Source organism: Candoia aspera, chromosome 7 (genome assembly GCF_035149785.1).
Source record: "Candoia aspera isolate rCanAsp1 chromosome 7, rCanAsp1.hap2, whole genome shotgun sequence".
NCBI classification, from domain to species: domain Eukaryota; kingdom Metazoa; phylum Chordata; class Lepidosauria; order Squamata; family Boidae; genus Candoia; species Candoia aspera.
The window spans coordinates 56,695,687-56,718,002 of NC_086159.1; the positions used below are offsets into that span (position 1 = coordinate 56,695,687).

A 22,316-nucleotide genomic window follows, 5' to 3' on the forward strand; every position below is an offset into this window, starting at 1 on the left:
AGACCATGTCAAGTCTTCTCCAGAACCATGCCATTGCAATGCCATGCCAGGAAACATTTCTGGTTTGGAGGATTTACTTCCAGAAACCATTGAACAATCACTGGAATAGCATGGACTAGGGGGATATTTAGTATGGTCCAGAGAGAATTTATTTTATTCCTAGATCAGTGAATTTTGCACATCCATATTAAATGTGTATAATTCTTATAATAGTGTACAGAATATCTAATATTTAAAATCCCCTAATTACATATGTTAATAAATATATATTTATTTGTGGGAAGGGGAACTCATAGCCCAAGTGTCACTAACTTGGTTTGTAGCCTTTGTACTTCTGCTGTCAAATGTTGGCATACATTTGCTGAAACTTGCCAACACTTTTTATCACAATTCTGAGCTGGGAAAGTTTAAAACAATGAAATAGGTTTAACAAAGCTTTTGAAAGCAAAGACACTTCCAAAATCTGTTAAAAACAGTTTAGAAAATGTATTTGGTATATACCCAGGAACCAAACTAGACCATATGAAAAAAGAACCAAATTGCATAAGTAAATCTAAGTTCAGTAGGTCTGATTTCTTTAATTCTAAACCAGAATAAGTTGAGATCAGAGTCCGAAATTAGTTTTATATATAAAATGACCTTGACAGAAAATTACATTTAATTTTGTCCTGCTCTGTTCTGATTTGTTCTAATACAAATAACTAATGATTCTAAAATAAGTACAAATAGTACTGATTCAGTATGGATTTTTTTTTCTACTTTTGTATTTCTACTAATTAAATGGAAAGCTTTTTTCTGTGGTTCAGGGCTGAATGAATGAATGAATGAATGAATGAATAAATAAATAAATAAATAAGTAAATGTATTCAGTTATAGAAAAATCCCACCTTGAGTCTTAGGTACTTAAAATTTATCAGAGTATTTATGATTATATTGCTTCTTTTTTCATGGAAACTAACTAATGTGTCATTCTGGCCACAAACACAGCATTGTGGATTCTTGTGGTTAAATTAGTCAGGGAGCTGGAGGTGCATAACCAAAAGGACTACCTGTTTTGTGTAGATTTGATGTTAAGCTAAGAACACTTACGTCTCTTGTATAAAAAATATTTCCCAGGTTTCCTAAAGAGTGGAATCCTTAATATTGGGTCATCTCTTGGTCAGATGCTTTATTTGCTTGGACTGATGAGCATACGTTGAGAAACATGATGCTTTTGGCATAAAGAGAACTGGTACCTCAGGGAAATGTACCTTAGAGATCTGTTTTGCACTAGAGACTCCTGGCTGACATATTCTAGTTCAGACTGAATTTTGAAGCCTGAGCCTTGATTCAACATGTTTGTGATTAGATAAACAGATGTTATCTAATTCATTTAGGCTACCATATTTGGGATGCAAAACTCCAGAAAGTCCCTAGTTAGCACCAAACACCTATGGAAACTCTAAATGATTATATGGATTTTTGCAGCCCAGATGCATTCCCAAAGCAGTCATCTTCTCAACTGTAACCCCAACTAATACTCAGTGCTGGGCCTGAAAAAAAATGTGTATGGATTCCATACTCATAAATTTCTCCCTAATTTGAATGCTATTCTATCCCACTGAAAGCTCTAGTAGTCTCTTTAAAAGATACAACCTTTTCTTAAATAAATTCCCCATACAGCTACTTAATAGCATCTCAGAGAATCATGCAAATATTGTACCAAATAACAATAATGAGGTCATGGTTTGTATATCTTCAGCAATGGCTGGGTTATACTGTGGTGGGGTGATGTCTTAAGTCACTTGTGAAGAAAATGCTTTAGTATGGTCTGTCATATCAGTTGCTCTTTGGTGTTATTTAGTTAATTCCCAGGATTATATTCAGTGTGGTTAAGAAGTTATCAAATTCCGTTTTGGTTGGAACTTTTATCAGTATCTAATACTGTTGTAATTACTTTATCAGTATCTAATACTGTTGTAATTACTTTATTTTCCATAAATAATTATGTTATCTGTTAAAACTGATTCTAAAAATGCATCATTCAGGGTTGTTGAATTACACTGTGAAAAGGCTTTTCAGTGCTAGCTGACATGCTCTATTGAAAAAACAAAACAAAACAAAATGGAATAGAATTGTTTGTCTTTTTTCCCTTGCTTTTCCTTGGTATTGGAGGCAATCCAAAACCTTTATTTGCCTATTATTTGTTTATTGGTCTGAAGAAGTACAACAGGTTTCTTTAAAACATACGGTGTGACCTTTTTAATGAATTAACTCTCTGCAGAATGATGTATAACTAAGTATTTCCATCTGCCAAATATTTGACCGAACTACACTTGAACTTTTATTGAGCTATCAAGTCACAGAGGATCAGATACTTGGGGTCTTTGCAAAGCTTTCCTTTCAATGGATACCTTTACTAAATCTCCTTGGATATCCTTGAGCGAAGAGAACTATGTTTGGGCCACAGAATGGTTTATTTAATCACGTAACTTAATGTTCTTTTTCACTCCTCAGAGAATGGGACAGAGAATTGGCCTCAAAGAAAAAACCCAAACTCATCAATGCTCTTAGACGGTGTTTTTTCTGGAAATTTATGTTCTACGGAATAATACTATATTTAGGGGTAAGAGTTTCCTTTTACTTCAGTTAACATATTGGAGTATTATTATGCCATGCCTGAGGAATTCTACGCCATGCATGAGTCAACACTGATTTCATTCCAACAGGAATCAAAGCTGGCTCAATGGGAGTCAAATGAAGTAAAACATTGAATAATTTATTATATTAAAACATGCATAAGTATTATATACAGTTCCTAAACACAAATATTTTAATTGAACTATTTTTCATCTCTGCAGTCAAGTCAGAGTGAGAAATAATGTTAATTAGAAAATTACTCTCATCCTCGTCACCAGAGACCAAACTGAAAACCTCATTTGTATAGTATATATTATAAATGAGTATGCCAGCATAAACACACGCATATACAAACACACACATCTCATTTAAGCCAAATTTTTAGCAGAAGTGGGGAATTTGTGGGCTACCAGATTTTGTGGAATTTCAAATATCCATCAGCCCTAGCCAGGATCCTGAAGTTCAAGGATATTGGGAACTGTAGTCCAATAACTGGAGGGCTACAAATTCTCTACCTCTTTCTTATAAAATATTAAAAATACATGGATTATTTTTCAATATTTTATATCTTACAGAGGTGTTCTCTTCTGCAATACACTAGAAGGCAGGTTTAAGTGTACCATAGTTTTAATCCTTGCCAATAGTTCATAATTATTTGTGGGGTGGTTAGCACCCTGAAGATGCTCCCATAAATTAAGATCTTTTTAACACCTCTGACTTGGATTGTACTTTTATGTAAGAATATTGTTTGTATTGTATTTTTAATGGTTATTTATTCTTGTTTTTATTGTAAACCACCCAGAATCACTCCCTGAGTGAGATGGACAGTGACTAAATTTGAAGTATAAAGTTATTTATTTATTTATTTGTTTGTTTGTTTGTTTGTTTGTTTGTCAATCAAATTTATTAAATTTATATGGCCGTCCATCTCATACAAGGTGACTCTGGGCATTATGTTAGAGACAAAATGGGTGAGATTTCAAAAAAAAAAATGGTTTAGGAAATGTACTGGAACTCATCAATGAGAGCTCCTATTTTAAATATAATTTATTGCACATCGTTGAACAATTGCTTTGCCATTTTCCATCTGAAGAAGTAAATGGAAGATGAACTTACCCAAGAGTACATAGTTATAGTATACACTTTAGAATTATTTAATCTTTAATCATTTGTTCTTTGAATATAAATCCAATTGCTTCAGATTTTGTGGAGCTTCAGATTGTTTATTATCAGTATCAGATACCATCTATATACCCCATATACACAGTGAAGCAGTACATTCACAAGCTTTTTATCTTATCTACTGTATTTTTCCTCTTACATTTGTGGGATGGAGAGGAGAAATTCCATGGTGTGTGTGTGTGTGTGCGTGCGCGTGTGCGCACGCATACATCTTATGTTCTAACTGAAAGCATTTATGTTAAGCATTATGTTCTAACTGAAAGCATAGCCAATTCTTTCCATCCAAAATGATTGTGATTTTTGTTCATGTCCATTGGATCTTAGGTACTTACAACTTGTTAAATCTTATGTTGATGCATGGACACTTGGAGGTCTATAAAATGTGAGGCCTACTTGTTTGAGCCTGAAGACATGCTCCTGCTCCTTTACCACATGTGGAAAGAGACTGGAGAAAAGTTTAATCTGAATTAAGTTTCTGTTTCTAGACTGATAAAGAATTAGAAAGTTGGGATCACCATTTTGTGTGTGTGTGTGCATGCGTTTGTGCACATGCTTATTAAGATAGTCACAGGCATCCAGAACTAAAATCTGTTGTAAAATTGATGGAGACATTGGCCCATGAGTTTTGAAAATGCTGCAAGTCTTCAAACATCATGGAATCAGTAATTGTGGATATAGGTTTCATGCTGAAATCATGTAAAATTAATGTATATGAAACTGAATTTTAAATAAATAAAGCTAATTTGGCAGTGTTAAAAATGTGATTCTAGAACTATGTATACAGTGGTTCTTTTGGTTGGCTTGAGATATCATGGTATGAAAAGATGACTCAGCATTCTTCAACAAACTTCCATGTTTGTCAGCAACGTTCATAAAAATATTGAAATATGCTGGAGATGGAATTTGCTTTCCTAAATTGGTAGAAATTCTCTGCAATTCAACTCGGAAAGTTCAAAAATCTCTTTCTCTCTTTTTTGCTGAATTCTTGCTCTCTTTCTTTGGTTCAAAATACAGTTTTAAAACAATGGACGTTCCAGTTGTTTCTCACTGCCTTTCTTGCATTTTTAAGGCAAGGTACAGTAACATGGATAAAATATTTTCTTAAATTGACATGCTTCATTTTATCCATCATCTTGTTAGTGTTGTTGTTTATTCATTTAGTTGCTTCCGACTCTTCGTGACTTCATGGACTAGCCCACCCCAGAGCTTCCTGTTGGTTGTCAACACCCCCAGCTCCCCCAGGGACGAATCCATCACCTCCAGAATATCGTCCATCCACCTTGCCCTTGGTCGGCCCCTCTTCCTTTTGCCCTCCACTCTCCCTAGCATCAGCATCTTCTCCAGGGTGTCCTGTCTTCTCATTACGTGGCCAAAGTATTTCAGTTTTGCCTTTAATATCATTCCCTCAAGTGAGCAGTCTGGCTTTATTTCCTGGGGGATGGACTGGTTTGATCTTCTTGCAGTCCAAGGCACTCTCAGAATTTTCCTCCAACACCACAGTTCAAAAGCATCTATCTTCCTTCGCTCAGCCTTCCTTATGGTCCAGCTCTCACAGCCATATGTTACTATGGGAAACACCATTGCTTTAACTATGCGGACCTTTGTTGTCAGTGTGATGTCTTTGCTCTTAACTATTTTATCGAGATTGGTCATTGCTCTTCTCCCAAGGATTAAGCGTCTTCTGATTTCCTGACTGCAGTCAGCATCTGCAGTAATCTTTGCACCGAGAAATACGAAGTCTTTCACTGCTTCTACATTTTCTCCCTCTATTTGCCAGTTATCAATCAAGCTGGTTGCCATAATCTTGGTTTTTTTGAGGTTTAGCTGCAAGCCAGCTTTTGCACTTTCTTCTTTCACCTTCATCATAAGGCTCCTCAGTTCCTCTTCGCTTTCAGCCATCAGAGTGGTATCATCTGCATATCTGAGATTGTTAATGTTTCTTCCAGCGATTTTAACTCCAGCCTTGGATTCCTCAAGCCCAGCATGTCGCATGATGTGTTCTGTGTACAAGTTGAATAGGTAGGGTGAGAGTATACAGCCCTGCCGTACTCCTTTCCCAATCTTAAACCAGTCTGTTGTTCCGTGGTCTGTTCTTACTGTTGCTACTTGGTCGTTATACAGATAATCTTGTTAGTATATAATATAAATTATCCTGATACAGCAAATATTGTTAACTTTCACAAGTATAATGGGACTATAGCAAAGACTAATGCAAGGTGTGTCTATAATGATTTTCAAAGGCACTTTGAAATTGCAATACACATTTAATATTCAGACTCTGCATCTTTACAAAGAAATCTTCATCTAGCCAGAATAGCTGTTAGTTTTGATAGATGGATATTCTGGAGAGCATGATTTCAGCATGTCCCTATCACTAGCTGGCTTGCCTAAGGTCTCACATGGTACATAAATTCTCTTTTTCTAATCATAAGAGAAGCAGCAAGAATAACTATAGACATTATCATTTGGATACAATATTATTTTTTCTTTGTTAATCGTTAAAGTGAAACATTATATATAGTCATGTCTTGTGCGTTCTTGTGAAAATCTATAAATCACTTTGTTACAATAATCTAAAAACATATTGCTATCTCTGTATGGTATACACAACAAACAGTAGTAAAAATACAAATTATAGTGTTACACATGTGCTATAATTTGTAAGTTCCAGGGCAGAGTAGAAGAGAAATGATTTTTTTTTTAACCAACTGAAGAGGGACTTAAGGTTCATAGAGTTCCATTACATTTTCTAGATCAGCCTTTCTCAACCTTTTGACCCTGGAGGAACCCTTGAAATATCTTTCAGGCCTCGGGGAACCCCTGCACATTCAGGCTCAAATATAGGCCAGAAGTTACAAAATTATATTCGTTTCATGTGTAGGCCTGTATATATGCACTACCAGTGTTCTTAACCTAAAAATAAAGAATGAAACTTACCTCTTTAATGTGAAGTTGGCCAAATTTGAAATAACTTTTTAAAATAAATTGTAATCTCCCAGGGAACTCCTTGTGATCTCCCTGGGAACCCCGGTTGAGAAACACTGCTCTGGAGTCATTAAGTTATGTTATGTGACTTGGCTCCAACTGGAATTTTTACCTAGTGTCCTACTTAAAGTTAATCCAAAACTTTATTAATATGAAGATTGTCATCTCTCTCTTCATATCTGTCCTTTGCCTGCACATTTCATGGCCGTAGCATCTGGATCATTTTTGGTATGTCCCCCGCCACCCTTTAATTTTTGTACTTTCTGATCTGATGACAACTTCTGGACAACTCAGAAATTTGCCCACTGTTTTGTGACTCTGTTTAGTTCTGAAAAATGTTCTTTCCATTTTCCAGCTGTGATTTTTAGTCATTAACTTTTTATTTTTTCCCTTAACATTCTCATGCATGTATTCAAAAACACAAAGCAGGTTTTATTATGATTTTACCTTGGTCTTGATCCTAAACATGGATGCATCAACACACCTGCCTAATTCTTTTTTAAATTGTTCTTTTATAAATATTCCTCCTTGTGTACTAAAAACATTGCTGTGTTGGTCAAACATAAGTCTGTTCTGTTTTTCTTTTTCTAAAATTATATGTAATAATGTAAAACAATGTGAGTACTTAAAACAGGAGCTATGTGTTTCAGAGTGTCAGTTTCAGTCCATTTCTGAAAACACTGTATGAATACCAGCGTTTTCATGCTGACCTATTAGGAAATGATTACACATAATAATGAGAAATCAATTTACAATGCTGACCTTAGGTTATTTAAAGGACAGAAAACAAAGGGTACCTGTGACCTCACTTATAGCTCCTGTTGACATTCTTCCAACTTATTTTTTATCAAAATAAATCATATGCTATAAGATTATTTCATACAATATGTCTAAAATTTCCTCAGGGAAGTATGAACATCACTTAATGAGAATTTTCTAAGATTTGCCATTCTTTTGTCTAGTGTAAGAATGATTAAAGGATATATAAAAGGTAGAATTTTTCCCGTTCTTTCAATCTTCATTTATACAGAGAGAATGAATTTATTCAACAATGCAAACTGTAAGTATAGAGGCAGACATGATAGTTATTAAAGATTTATTAAGTTATGACAACAGTTGTCTGAAAAAAGATCCTTTCAGATGAATGGAATCATTTTTGTTCATTGCAACTACAGAGGGAATCTGACCCAAAATGACCACAGTTGTTATTGTGGTAAGCTTTAATAGCCTAAATTCTTATGATTATACAATAATATGATTCTTGAAATTACAGTGTTTTCAGAAATTCAGAGTCATAACTTCAACTTCCATTGTAGAAAAAAAAACATTATTTTGCAAGCTGGATCCGCTGAAATATTCACTTATCTTTCTTCCTCTCCAATAGCGATCATTGTCATTATAAGTCATAATAAAGAACAGGTTAGAAAAAAGTCCCTTTTCAACAAGATACTGATCACAAGGCTATTAAAAGGGACAACATTATGTGTTACAGAATACTGAATACCTCTGCAACTTTGCATTCATTAGTTCCAAAGACAGAGGACATATGGGTAGGAATGGCCCTACATATTTTGTTGCCTGAGGCAAAAGACAAAAAGTTACTTTTTCAAAGAGAAAGAGCTTTCCCTGTAATCCCATAGATAGGAACAAAACATGTTAGCTGCTGAATTCTATTTTCATACTTCCCTCTACCATACTTGAGGGAAGATAGCAGTTTAGGAAGCAAAGGGTGGTCTGTGACATGCCCCATTTTGCCCACTGCTAACTGAGCCAGTCACCTCATAGTCCATGTAATTCTTCATGCCCACATTTGCTGAATATATAAGTGCACATATGCATTAGCTATTTGAAAAAACTGACAGAAATATTTGACTTTTTTTTTAACCACAGGAAGTTACTAAATCTGTGCAGCCTCTTTTACTGGGAAGAATAATTGCTTCTTACGATCCTTCTAATTCACTCGAACGATCAATAGCTTACTATTTAGCCATAGGACTCTGTCTTCTCTTCATTGTACGGATGTTGCTTCTCCACCCAGCAATATTTGGCCTCCATCACATTGGAATGCAAATAAGGATAGCCATGTTTAGCTTAATTTATAAAAAGGTATGTTTCCTATTTTAGTTAAATGAAATGCAAGGGTAATTAAACTGCATAGGACACTGATACTAATATAACTGTAGCCCCACATTGTTACAGTAATGGAAGGATGTAACCTGTGGTAAGGAGCATCTCTTTTTTTATGGCCTTCATTCAGTTTATTATGTAATATCAGTAGAGGGTTTATTAATATGCAGCTTTGAAACCAGCAGTAACAGAGAAAATGGGAGTATAGGTAGGTGTTGCTACATGAGATACATAACCATCATCCAAATTCCCCAGTAGGGAATAGAGTGCAGGCTTCCTGGAGCAATGAGGACTAATTTTGCCTAATCACAGAGAGAATCGAAGTACACTAGGAAAGAAGGTAGCTAATGAGCCAAGGATGACAAACTTAATTTACCATTACTTATAAATTGTCCTACTGCACAAAACTAAAACCAAAAACCTGTATTTGTGTACAGATATTTTTTTTACAAATTTAATAAAATGTGAAAAGAATCTGAAATTAAAACAGAAACACAATAATATATTCTCCCAATTAAAAATTGATTTCCAGATCTGATTACTACACTACTATAAACTTAATGCATTATTTACTTATTTATTTTTAAATCTGTCTAGCTCTTTTCCATTCAGGTTCTATAAATGGATGCACAATATATAATAATAATACATCCCATTCCAATCTCAGTTACAAGCACAAAATATAATTTTCATTAATTTGGAACTAAAAACTGGCCTCATCTTATTCTCCAAATCAGAACTGGAAAGCATGGCTTAAAATGAAGATGAATTTTGGTTTGGAGGTTAAGTACAAATCAGAGTTCATTGCATCAGATGTAATTACTTGCATGGTCCTTGCAAACTGAAGAGGGAAGCAGCATGGACAAGTAGGGGTGGGATATTTGTGAGTCTGCAGTCTTATCCACACATACCTTTAACTGCACCTCAAAGATGCTTAATTGTTTTCTTAAGAACAAGTCCTAATGAAATAGCCTTTGTTTCATCACCAGATTATAAGGCCACCTAACTTTAACTGATGTGATGTTAAAAAGGTGGTTTCAGTTTCCTCCTGGCAAGAGCCAGGTTCTTTATTTATTTATTCATGATTTATAGTTCTTAGGTGGTGATTGGTGAGGATACAATCAGGGTCTATTGAACGTTTATTTAGAGAGTAAACTCTACTGAATATAGTGACTATTTTTGATTAAGCATGTACAGGATGAAAAAAGATGTGTGCTTGTAACAGAATATAAAAATCATATTATTGCACAGACAGTCTTAGCATCTAACTGATATTATTTTAATTTCTGTTTGTACCATTATATCTGATTGGTTGATACAGCTTTTTCTTTTGTTCCTTCTTACAGATTTTAAAACTGTCAAGCAGAGTCCTAGATAAAATAAGTACTGGACAACTTGTTAGCCTCCTCTCAAACAATCTGAACAAATTTGATGAAGTATGTTGGTAATCACATGTTTATTGCATTCCTTTCAAGGAATCAATTCTAATCCATTATAATGTGCTTAACACTGTGAGAAATAAAGTAAATTCCTTGCTATGGATAGGTTTGCTACTGAATTATATGGCTTGAGCTAATTATAAAAAAGCAAAACAAAACAACAATCAGAGAAAAAAATACAATGATATTAGGTATGCTAACAACATCACACTTGCCTGAATTTTCTGGATCTAAGTTATTTGTTTACATTCCATTACTCTTGCTATTTCAAGTGGCTTTTAAGCCATTAATACATTCTGAGAATAGGATATATAATACTAAATTCATAACATTGATCTCCTTTGGATATATTTATATTATATTTATATATTCACTAGTTTATTGTTGATTTACTTTTGGAACAATTATTATGTGTGCTAGTGTTATTGCAAGTTCTGTACTAGGCTAGCAGTAGTTAAATGGCAGGGGGAAAATACAGAATGTTATTTGTTTCCTTTTTTGTGGGATATTTTGGGGTGAATTAAAATTGCTTAAAATTTCAGTAATTAACTTCCTTGCATACGCAAGTGCCAGTCTTAGAGAGAGAGAGACCTCCTTCCACTATGCTTATGGTAGGGAGTGTTTGGTTGGTCTATAAGAATCTTTTTCAGGCTGAGATCAAAGCAACTGTCTGAAAATTATTGGAGTTGCAGTCCCAAGACACTTTCAAGGTGCTGGGTTGATAAGTCTGGATTAGAAAGAATTCTGTGTTTTTATTCCCAGATACTGAAATTATCAAGGTAGATTTATCTGCCCCAACTAGTAATATTTTTAGGGGCAAAATAGACATTGCAATTGTGGTTCCATCAGAGGTGCCAGGTTCCATTCATCTGAAAGGATTTTTGGACATTCTATTTGAATCCAATTCCCACTGAGACAGTTTGCTTGGTATTTGTAGTCCCTGGGAGCTATGCAGAGCTATGTGAATATAATAATAATAATAATAATAATAATAATAATAATAATAATAATAATAATAAATGATGCCTGACTCTCAACGACTCTGGGAGATTCACAGCAATCAAAGAAATTACAATAAAATCAATAAAATTTGCAAAAGGCAGGTTTTTTTGGAACAGCTTACATGCTGCGACAATACCTTTAATATTATTAAACAGCAACATCTGCCTAACCCGGTCCTTCGGAAGTACTCGATAGGTGGACAAAAATGCCAAATGCAGTCTAAACATCTGGCTGACTGTGTGACCAACCATAATATTTGCTGCCAGATTCTCAATGACTCTGGGTGACTCACAGCAATCAAAGAAATTAAAATAAAATCAATAAAAGATAAAAGATAAAAAATGGCAAGCATGGTAAAATGAGGGTTCTCATCCTCCCTTGCCAAAGGCCTGGCTGAAGAGCCAGGTCTTCATGGCTTTTCTGCACAACAGCAGAGTGTGGACCATCCTGGTCTCGGGGGGAACCTTGTTACAGAGGGCAGGCACTGCTACAGAGAAAGCTTCTATAGATATGTTTCTGGGATCCCAGTAGATGAAGTTGTTTAATTGAATGAACCCGAGGCATGCCAACCCTGCAGGATTGAATCAGCCAGGCAGATATTATGGGAGTCTGGCGGTCCCTCAAGGAACCAGGCCCTATGCCAATATACTCCAATTTGGGAAGGAAATCAAAATTATTAATTGTTCTCTCTGAAGGCATTCAGATCTGGATCACTGGTATAGTGTATAGTGGGAATGAATAACCTGTGACACTCCAGTGGTTGTTAAACTACTGTTCTCAGAAATCCAGCCATCCTGATGAGGACTACCTGAGGATATTGCTTAGTAACATCAAGAACTACATGTTCTCTAAAGTTTACTAGATGCCTTATGCCAGGAAGTCTGTAATTCAAAAGGCATTCAGGAAGCTTTTTTTATGACCTTAGCCCAGTTAGTATACCTCAGTCTAACAAATCTGATGGGTAGCTGTTTTAGGACAGAATGGTAGGGATGAGTATACACAAATCTTCGAGATACAAAATTTATTTCTTTTATTAATTAATACAAATTTTCCTTTTTGGCAAAACTCTTACGGAGATACCCTAAGAGCCAATAAAATCGATCCATAGAATATTAAAACAATACAATTTGTTTGTTAGATTTATATTCTGCATTTCTTCTAGGAGCTCAAAATAGCATACATTCAACTTTCAATTCCCCCCCCCCCCAAAAAAAACCAACCCTGGGATGTAGGCTGGGCTGAAAGAGGGTATCTGGCCCAAAGTCACCCAATAAACTTCCATGGGTCTCCCTAGTTTTAGTCCAACACTTTAACCACCACACCACAACATAATTATTGTAATAATTAGAACTATCAGCATTGGTAGTCAAGGAAAGCAGATAGCTGTTGGAAATATTCCATGCACAGAGCCCACATAATCTTGATGGAGATCATTCTACATCATATATATATAATTCATATAAAAACATCATATAAATATTCTACATCATGGTCAGTGGTGTTAACAGAAAAGGTTCCTGTTCGTACCACTAATTTTTTTGTTTTTAATCTGTTCAGTCATGTCTGATTCTCAGAGACTGCCTGGACTAATCCCTGCAGTATTCTTAGCAAGGTGTTTCAAAAGTGGTTTGCCATTGCCTCCTTCCTAGGGTTGAGAGAGTGTGTCTGGCCCAAGGTCACCCAGCTGGCTTTGTGCCTAAGGTGGGACTAGAACTCATAGTCTCCTGGTTTCTAGCCTGGTGTCTTAACCACTACACCAGACTGGCTCTCGTACCACTGATAGGTGAACATTAATGTGCTATTGTACAATGAGCAAGGCAACATCTTCAGAATGAAAATACTGGGGAGATCTATATGGAATGAGAGTTTCTCAGTTTACCTGGTTTTATAACCTGATAAGATCTTAACATAACATGGTAACTAAATTATAAATACATTTATTTATGGACAGATGGTGCTCTAAAAGCTTCTATCTCCCTCCAAAATTGTTTAGCTTCAGGACTACTTAAGAAAACCCCTTGCTCTTTTCTCAGATCCCGAGGACTTAGTTCAAATATTTGTTTCGATTGGGACTTAGTTTTGATAAGGGTTACTGTAAATCTTGTCCAAGCTTTTACCTCTATCCTGAATAGCACTGAGGGGGATTAGGGCTGGAGTGGGAAAGCAGAATCAGGGAAAAGGATCTGGAATTCCACCTTTCTTGACACCTGCTCTCATGTTGCTTTCTGAGTGTAGCTTCCTTGTGCTTTTATTGTGATTTTTTTATTTCAGGGTCTAGCCTTGGCTCATTTTGTATGGATTGCACCATTACAAGTTGTGCTGCTGATGGGGCTTCTCTGGGAGATGTTGCAGGCCTCAGCATTTTGTGGACTTGGATTCTTGATTCTTGTTGTCCTTTTTCAAGCCTGGCTAGGACGAATGATGATGAAATACAGGTGACAAAGTAGTTACGGGTATTTTTCTCAAGTATGAAGGTTGTACAAAGCTTGTTGAATAAATAAGCTGGAAAGGAATTACTGGTAAGGCACAGGTAGTAAGACTGATGCATTTCCTGAAGCTTATTTCTTATTTAAGTTCCTACAGCAATGTTTTTGGTGCTAAGGGCCAAGGGAAATTTAATTTTCCCAGGGTTCCTGACAATATCACAGCACTCTAGGCCATAGGGCAAGGCAAGGAGACACCTTCCCCTGTGTTTTTTTAAAAAAATTGATTTCAACTGCCAGAAGAGTAGCCAGATAAGTAGATCAGAATATAGAATATAGGTTTTTTTTTTCTGGCTCAGATTAGAACTCACATTAATGAGAATTTAGAATGTCTCTTCTTTACATTAGAGGCAAAAAAATGATAACGATTAATGAAATCTCTCATTTAAGCTAATATGCTGTGTTCCTGACACTTTGTGGTTTGCTGAGATTATTAAAGGCACATCTGCACTGTGCTATTAAACTGCTCCCATCCAGTACTGATTGCAGCTGGACTTTAAGACAACTTAAGAAAATTCTATTTGGATTGAGGTACTTTTGCAGCAACTTGCCAGGTTTTCAGCCCAAAGTGCCAACTACTGCAGCCCCCCCCCCCATTTTTTTCCTGCTGCTCTGCCTTCCCAGTTTTCTATGCCAGGAAAACAATCACCAATCACTTTTCTTTCTGTGGGCACATTTTATTAGAGAGGGAGAGAGAGAGAGAGATGTATGCACATACACACATCCATAAACATACACATAAATTCATACATATATAAATATACAAATAAAAATATATGTATACAAAGTTAAATTAAGTGTGTGTGTGTGAAGTTAAAGCATCAAAATAAACCTATATGCAAGCTCACATCAACTAGCCTTAAAGTGCAATCTCCTTTCTTGTATTTTCCCACGTTTAACTCTATGATGTCTTCTGCAGTTACTGTTTTACAGGAGTCTCTCAGGAGCAAAGTGGTCATAACATTTGCCTGCTATGTTGAATGTCATTGGGTTGAAACCCAGCAGTAACTTTTTTTTCATTACTATTTTTATTTCCTTGAGCTACCCATTTTACTGCTTAAAAAAAAAAGAACACATGTTAAATGATGCACTCCTTCATCATTTTTCCAGTCACTTGAGGTAGAAGGTCTCCAGTTTTCAAATAGTCCCAAAGAATAAGTAATTATTCTTTGTGGTACTTTGCTTGGGCTATCTGGAAGCTGGGTTAAAAAAAAAAAGCCCCAGTGTTTCAATAGTGCACCAATGGACTTATTAAAAAGAAGAACACTAATTTTAGAAAAAGCCCAGAGGAAAGGTGGGTGGCTCCAGGAAACAGAAAAATAGTAATTAAAACACACACAAACATTTCTGGTGGATTTCAAATTAGTGACTCTTTGCATGTCAAGCAAATGTTATAAGCACTATGTTGCTGTAACACCATTAGCAACAGAAGCTGCAGCAAACCTGCTTGAGGAAAAGCTGGGGAAATAAGGTGAGAGAGCATTCTCACTTCTGCACAGTAGCCAGTCAGAGTGCAGGGTTTTGCCTAGAAGAAAGTAAAGCATAACCACAAACTGGACAGCAGCACTTGAGCTGGCACAAGCCAAAAACTACCTTGAACACGGAGCACAAAAACATAGGCTGAGGTCATATTGGCTGTGGTCTGGGGTCAAGCAGAGAGTGACACAGGTCATTCCTCTCCTCCATGCATAGTCACTAGCCCATACTCACAACAGGGCAATCTAGCAGTACAGATATGCCTTTTGTCTCAGTCTAACAGAGATGCAAATTACAACTTGAAGAGTTCAAGGTAAAGCAACTTTGTACTTTCCTGCTTGTGAGCTAGCAGTCCTCAGTACTTCATGCGTCCACTAAATGTTTCCTCCCCCACTTTTTTTTTTTTAATGAGAATTGGACTCCAAGCAATTTAGAGTTTCTTCAGCAACTGAGCATTTTGTCCCATTGCATCAGCCTGGCCAAGAATGTTTGGAGCACTAACTCTGTTTCATGGGCTATCTATTGTATAGTCTATAGCCACTTTAGATACTTCTAATTAAAGGAAAAATACCAAACAATTGGTTCTGCTTTGACATGATACAGTATAGCTTCCTTTGCCTTGATTCCAGTAGCTATGCTTTGAGAAGTTGGATTTGGTTGAAATAAAGAACAGTATTTGGTTAAGCGCCATTACTATGGCATGATAGGCAACTGTTTGGTGCCTAAGGACTACACTTAACCTTTGAGGGGGGCAAAAAAACTTAAGCCCACAAAGAGAGCGTGGTGGCACAGGTAGGAAGAGCAGAAGTAACGGTAGTTGTAGAATTTTCCCCTCTTTTTTTAAAATTAAGTTAGGTCTACTTTAGGCCTTACACTATAGTTTGCATGTATTTTAAACTTCAAAATGGCAAGAGGCTGTGCTACAGGATACTCGGCCCCATGATACAACAAAACTTAAATGCCTTATATTTGGACTACTCTTATTTGCTATTTCCACATGGAGTTCAGTATACTTCTAAGTGTTCATTGTTGCATGTTATTCAGAAAAAAAAGTTCTGTGAACTCAATGGGAATTTATTCCAGGGCAGTCTGTACAGAGAGGAAACTTGAAAGATCCTTACAGTTTTAACAATATGTGAGTTTAAGATAAGGATATGTCCCAATAGGTTTTTTTAAAACACACACACACACACACACACACACAGCTACGGTTTTTACATTTATACATAAGGCTAGTGTCCTCAAATAAAATTATTGATTTTCAGCTTTGTATTTTTGCATAATGGCACATCTGTACCAGTGCAGCTTTATAAAAGTGTTAACGGGTCATTTGGACAGTATTATAGGATGTGGTAAGTATTTTAGAAACTTGTTACCAGGTGGACAAAAAAGTGCAATCTTCTGTAAACTTCTAGTTTATGGCATGAATAGATCACGTTATTTGTAGTATAGTTTATGCAGTGCTTACCAGATTTTAAATGTGATCAGTATTAAATATAAAACACAATTGTCTACAGAGATCAACGGGCAGGAAAAATCAACGAGAGACTTGTAATTACCTCAGAAATGATAGAGAATATACAATCAGTCAAGGCTTATTGTTGGGAGGATGCAATGGAAAATATGATTGAAAGTCTGCGACAGTAAGTATATTTGTCCATCTTGGATGCATGGCATATGTGCTTCATAACCCAGCAATGAGATTAAAGCTTAGTTTGTAAGACAATAATTGTCATTTTTATCCTGGTTGTAATAAAAACTGTTGGGTCATGCTGATCCTAACAATTATTTTTAGGTGGTGTGCTATCTGTCACCATCTATGTTATAATGGCCTATCTAAATAAGAGATTTGCAGAAATCATTTTACCAAGGAGTCACAGCCATTTCTCATATTTTTTACCTGGAAATCAGCCATATAATGAACAGAAGTCATCTCATTTAAATAGTGTAGACTTCATTTGAATTTCATGTCATCTGAAACTGAAATATACTGTTTTAAACTAAACGTTATCCATATGCAAATTATTCTTAAACTGGGGAAAGCTAATGAAATAAATTGAAACATGTTAAACTTAAACTCTGTTTCCCTTTTCCTTCTCTCCTTCATTTTTTGGAGGCCAGCAGACTTTTTAGATGTAGGTATGGGACTCTAGAGAACGTATTTTTAGTTTTCCTTTAAAGTGTTCTTTTTTAACTATATCGTTTGGCAGGATTCTTATTTTTAAAAAGACACAAAATGTCAGTGGAGCGTAAAATAATAATTTGTTCACATTCTTGTCTAATTCTACCTCCTGAACCAAAAAAATTATTCAAATATTGTATAATGTGCATACTGTGTCTGTATGGGTGATTAGGTAGTTTTTTCCCTCCAGAGTTTCCATCAGGGACTAGATTACTTGCTGCTGTTGTTTTATGAGTCATTTCCATAAATACTATATGGTTACTGAATGTTTTCCTTAAGAAATACTTTATTGTTTGTTATACAGAACTTATTGTAGAACTGGGTGTGTCATTATATTCTGTTTTTGAGAAAGAAAACTTGGAGGCTTAGTATCTGGCACACTGTGTACAAATTGTAAATAGTAGTAAGTGCAGTTAGAATTTAGTAGAATTTCTACTTTTTTTAGAAACTAGAAAGAATGGTAAAGTTAGAGCCAGCTTATATAAATCTTCGAAAGTGAAAGCAATTCAGCCTAAGTTGAAGATCCCGTATTCCTTGAAACTGTGATCTTGAGATACAGTATATGAAAATAGGGAAAGGAAGGAAAGGAATTAAGAATAGGAACAGAAGGGAATGGCAGTGAGGCTCTAATTGGTGTTTATCAAATATATTTTTATTAGATCTGGGAACACTGTAAGTATTAAATTCTTTTGTTTTGTTTTTTAAAGAAAAAGTAATAGCCATTTCTGATTTTTCTTCATTAAAATGTCAGTCTGTTGTTCTAAATTTGTGTTGTAAGAAAGTGTAATTAACTTTCTTATTTGCCTTCTCCAAATTATGCATGAATTTATACCTTAACTGTTTTACCTATTAGTTAGATGATTATTTCAATTCTAAACTTGTTTAATTGGAAGAGTGTCCCACAGGTTTTTCATGTACTACTAGAAAAGTATGTAATTTCTGACAGGGAGCTAATTATTTGGAATAATAATAATAATAATTTATTAAATTTAATTGCTGCCTGATTCCCAGTGACTTATTTCTGTCTATTAAAATCCAATCAAAGTCATTTAATTGTCCCAGATTTAGCCATAATTTGGAGGCAAAGAATTCCCCACTCTTATCTGCATCATGTTCCAGATCTCAACACTGAATTTGATTTGCTATCTTCTTGGACAGATAATTAGTTCCGCAATTTTTTTCCCCTAAAACTCTTCATAGTCTATTTTAGTATTGGACCTCTTATCCAATCTTATGTCAATCAACTCCAAGGATACTGAAATCTCTGGGGAAAGAGCTTTTCTTCTCATAGAGTATGAATATGATGATGCATACTCTTTGAATGATTAACTTCCTATTGCTACAGCATTCTACTGGAGTAAACGATGCTTTAAAACAAAATCTACTGCAATCCCTTTATTATGTCACCATACAAAGGCATATTTCTCTCTGGAGTTATGTTAATGAGGAGCTTTGTTATTTCCTAAGCTGTTGCAGATAAACCCTTTCATTTTGATGAGCCAGTGGGGAGACATTCTCTGCACTTTCCCTCTTCCAGTTAATGTGTATTTCAAGACTCCTTTCTCTTTCTAGAAGTAATGCAAGGAATAACTTATCAAAATCCTTGAATTAATTTATTTGGCAGTATTTAGTTTGATATCTGTAGGTCTAGAATCTTTTCAAAGCAACATTAGAGATAAAGTGTTATAAATTGTGAGACAAAGACACAAGAGAACAGGGAAGTTGCTTTCATTCTTTTTACTTGTGTAAAGTGTACTCTTCTTTAGTACAGACATACCCATATTTACATAGAGAAAATAATTATTCCAGCCCTACCCATAGATTCTTTGATTTATATATTTTTTCTGAAATCCCTAGCATTTTGACACCAAGACAGATGCAGTAACAAAAATAATTTGTCATAAATTGCCACCTAGATCTAACTATGGTTGCAGTGCAGTCTGGAGTTGTAGAGCTCCACCTTGCCTCAAAAGGTGCAGCTCTGTTGTAGCAGTAAGACCCATATTTCAAAGTTAAAATATTGATTCATGCAAAGTAGAGAACTGTGGTCAATTCTTTGAACTTCAAATTCTTATTCAGCCCTCAAGCTTACTGGACAATCTTTTGTCACTATCACTCAGTCTAATTGTTATGAGGAAAAAGGGTCAACTTAGGTATTGAGAACCATATGTGCCATCCTGAGCTGCTCAGAGGAAGGGTGAAATATACATTAAATAAAATACAAGTTGATGAAGGATTAGCAGCTGCACTTTCAATACAGTTCCAGTACGCATTCTGAACTAATGCAACTTATTCATATTCATAACGGTTTCATATTTTAGGATGATGCCATTCACCAAATGTAATGATTTTAACTTTTTGCCTCTTTTGACAGAGGTGAACTGAAACTGACCCAAAAAGCGGCATATGTAAGATACTTCAATAGTTCAGCTTTCTTCTTTTCTGGTTTTTTTGTGGTGTTCTTGGCTGTCCTTCCATATGCACTGATCCATGGGATTATTCTTAGAAAAATATTTACCACCATCTCATTCTGCATTGTTCTTCGAATGACAGTCACTAGACAGTTTCCTTGGGCTGTGCAGACATGGTATGATTCTCTTGGAGCAATAAACAAGATACAGGTACAGTATCTAAATCTAATTACTTGCAAGATATAATTTACTCCTTTGTGGTGTCTTATCTTGCCAATTTATCATATAGAGTATGTTAGGGTATTATTGTACTTTCATTAAATGATATTTGGGAAACCAGTTTTAATTCATTTTTTTACTGTTGTGATGTGGAAAATATGTATTATGTGAAGGCACTACTTTCACTTCAGAAATATTCTCCAGGCATTTGCTGTTGTGCTTAAACTGGATTCTCTTTTGACCCAGCATTTTAAGGACTGAAGTTTGTATCTTCTGTAAGCTGCATTGTTCAAGGAAGAAGCAAAGCTCTGTTAACCATGCTGATTTGTAAATCTACCTCTCACTGAACAAAAACAGAAAATATAGTTGCAGTAGATATAATAATGCTGAATCTCAGTGATTTCAATTGGAAAGTCAAAATACTGCTTTATTTACATTACTTTGTCCTACATTATTTTTGTGTAAAGTCTCCGTCCTACATATATGGCTATCCTACTATACTTCAGTTTGGCTATTTTCTTTATGCATAGTATGATTTCAGAATGAAAAGTCCACCATTTATTTCATGTACAAGTTGGAAGTACATACACATCTTCCTTTCTAAACAAGAATCCCCCTATACAGCTGCTTAAGTAGTAAATAGCTGTTTATTTAATAACTATATTTGTATGTCATCCATTCCCATAGTAAATTGTTTAACCCCCCAAACCCATATAAAAACAAAATCATATAAAGAGGCCATGCATACCCCATCCACATATTATGAAGTTCCTCCTGCTGTGCTAAAAGGAAGAGAAATGTTTTTATAAGTTTCCTGAACACAAACAGAAGCTCCACTGGGAGGGTGTTCCAGAGAATGTGGGTGGTGATTGAAATAGCCCAAATCTGAAGCCTCATCAGCTGACAGTCCTGGACTTGGAGATAGTTGATGCTATGGGATCTGGTTGGATGGGTAGATGAATGCCAGAGAAGACAGTGTCTTGGATAACGAGGACTGGATTCATGTAGGTCCTTAAAGGTGACAAGTAGCACCTTGAATCATATTCAGAAGCCCACAGGAAACCAATGGATCCCCCAAACCTGAAGGTCACCTAAGTATATTGGGGCACACCCATCATGACATTGTTTCACAGATGGGACCTAGAGGATGCCCACCCAGGTCCTTTCTGAAACAATGTCATCTAGTGGGACCCAGCAAGCATGCCTTCTCTGTTGCAATCTCTGCCCTATGGAACAGCCTCATCCCTGAGATTCAGATGGCCCAAGCCCTGTTGGTTTTCTGGAAGGCCTTGATAACCTAGTTCAGAAGCTGGAATCAGTATGCTAGTGGAGACCAGTATTTGTGGCCTGTTCTGTGTTTTGAGGCAGTTTTGTGGTGAGCCCTGGTTGCTGTTGTTGTTAAATTCTCTGTTCTTTCATGACTTTATTAGGTCGTATTTTATTCATGTATTTTGTTAACTGCCCAGAGTTATTTGATTAAGATGGGCAGCCATATAAATTTGTTAAGGAAATAAATACATTGCTGCCTGGGCCACCTCATTCTATGCTAGCTGTAGCTTCTGGATGTTCTTCAAGGGCAGCCCCAAGTAGAGCACATTACAATAATCCAACCAGGAGGTGGCTATGGCATGAATGACCATGAGCAGAGCCTCCAATTTAAGAATGGTCACAATTGGCATCCTCTTAGGGTCATCTACTGCAGTGTTTTTCAACCTTGGTGACTTTCAGATGTAGGGACTTCAACTCCCAGAATTCCAGCCATTCTGGGAGTTGAAGTCCATACATGTTAAAGTCACTAAGATTGAGAAACACTGATTTAGTGTCCTCTGCATGGATTTTCAAGTTCTCAAAATACACTTAGATGAAAATAACCACTTATGAAAATTTCTCTCTGCTCTCCTCCCTCCCTTCTTTCCTTGTATACTAGCTGCAAAACTTATAAATCAGGACACATTTTTATAGCATAGCCATATTTTCTTAATGTATATAATACTAAGATACTTTGCTTGACATTTTTCTGCCTTATCATGTCAGAGCTTTCAATATACATTTTCACTGATATGGACAGGCTATGTATAGTCATTCCTTTCCATCTTTTTATTAACATTATTTTGTGTAGGAACAAGAAAATAAAAAAGAAGCATTTAATGTCCAGAATGTGTGTTACATTTGTCTTTAAAACTCTCACAAT

General features: G+C 35.8%; 1 protein-coding gene across 1 annotated transcript in view; it reads left to right on the plus strand.

The window, feature by feature from the left end:
• CFTR (CF transmembrane conductance regulator) overlaps window positions 1-22,316 on the plus strand; it is a 98,494-nt gene that overhangs the window by 23,557 nt on the left and 52,621 nt on the right. Inside the window, exons 3-8 of the mRNA XM_063309508.1 lie at window positions 2,497-2,605; window positions 8,677-8,892; window positions 10,260-10,349; window positions 13,626-13,789; window positions 16,831-16,956; window positions 19,870-20,116. Of these exons, the coding sequence (XP_063165578.1) occupies window positions 2,497-2,605; window positions 8,677-8,892; window positions 10,260-10,349; window positions 13,626-13,789; window positions 16,831-16,956; window positions 19,870-20,116 (952 nt within the window). The remainder of the gene's footprint in view (window positions 1-2,496; window positions 2,606-8,676; window positions 8,893-10,259; window positions 10,350-13,625; window positions 13,790-16,830; window positions 16,957-19,869; window positions 20,117-22,316) is intronic.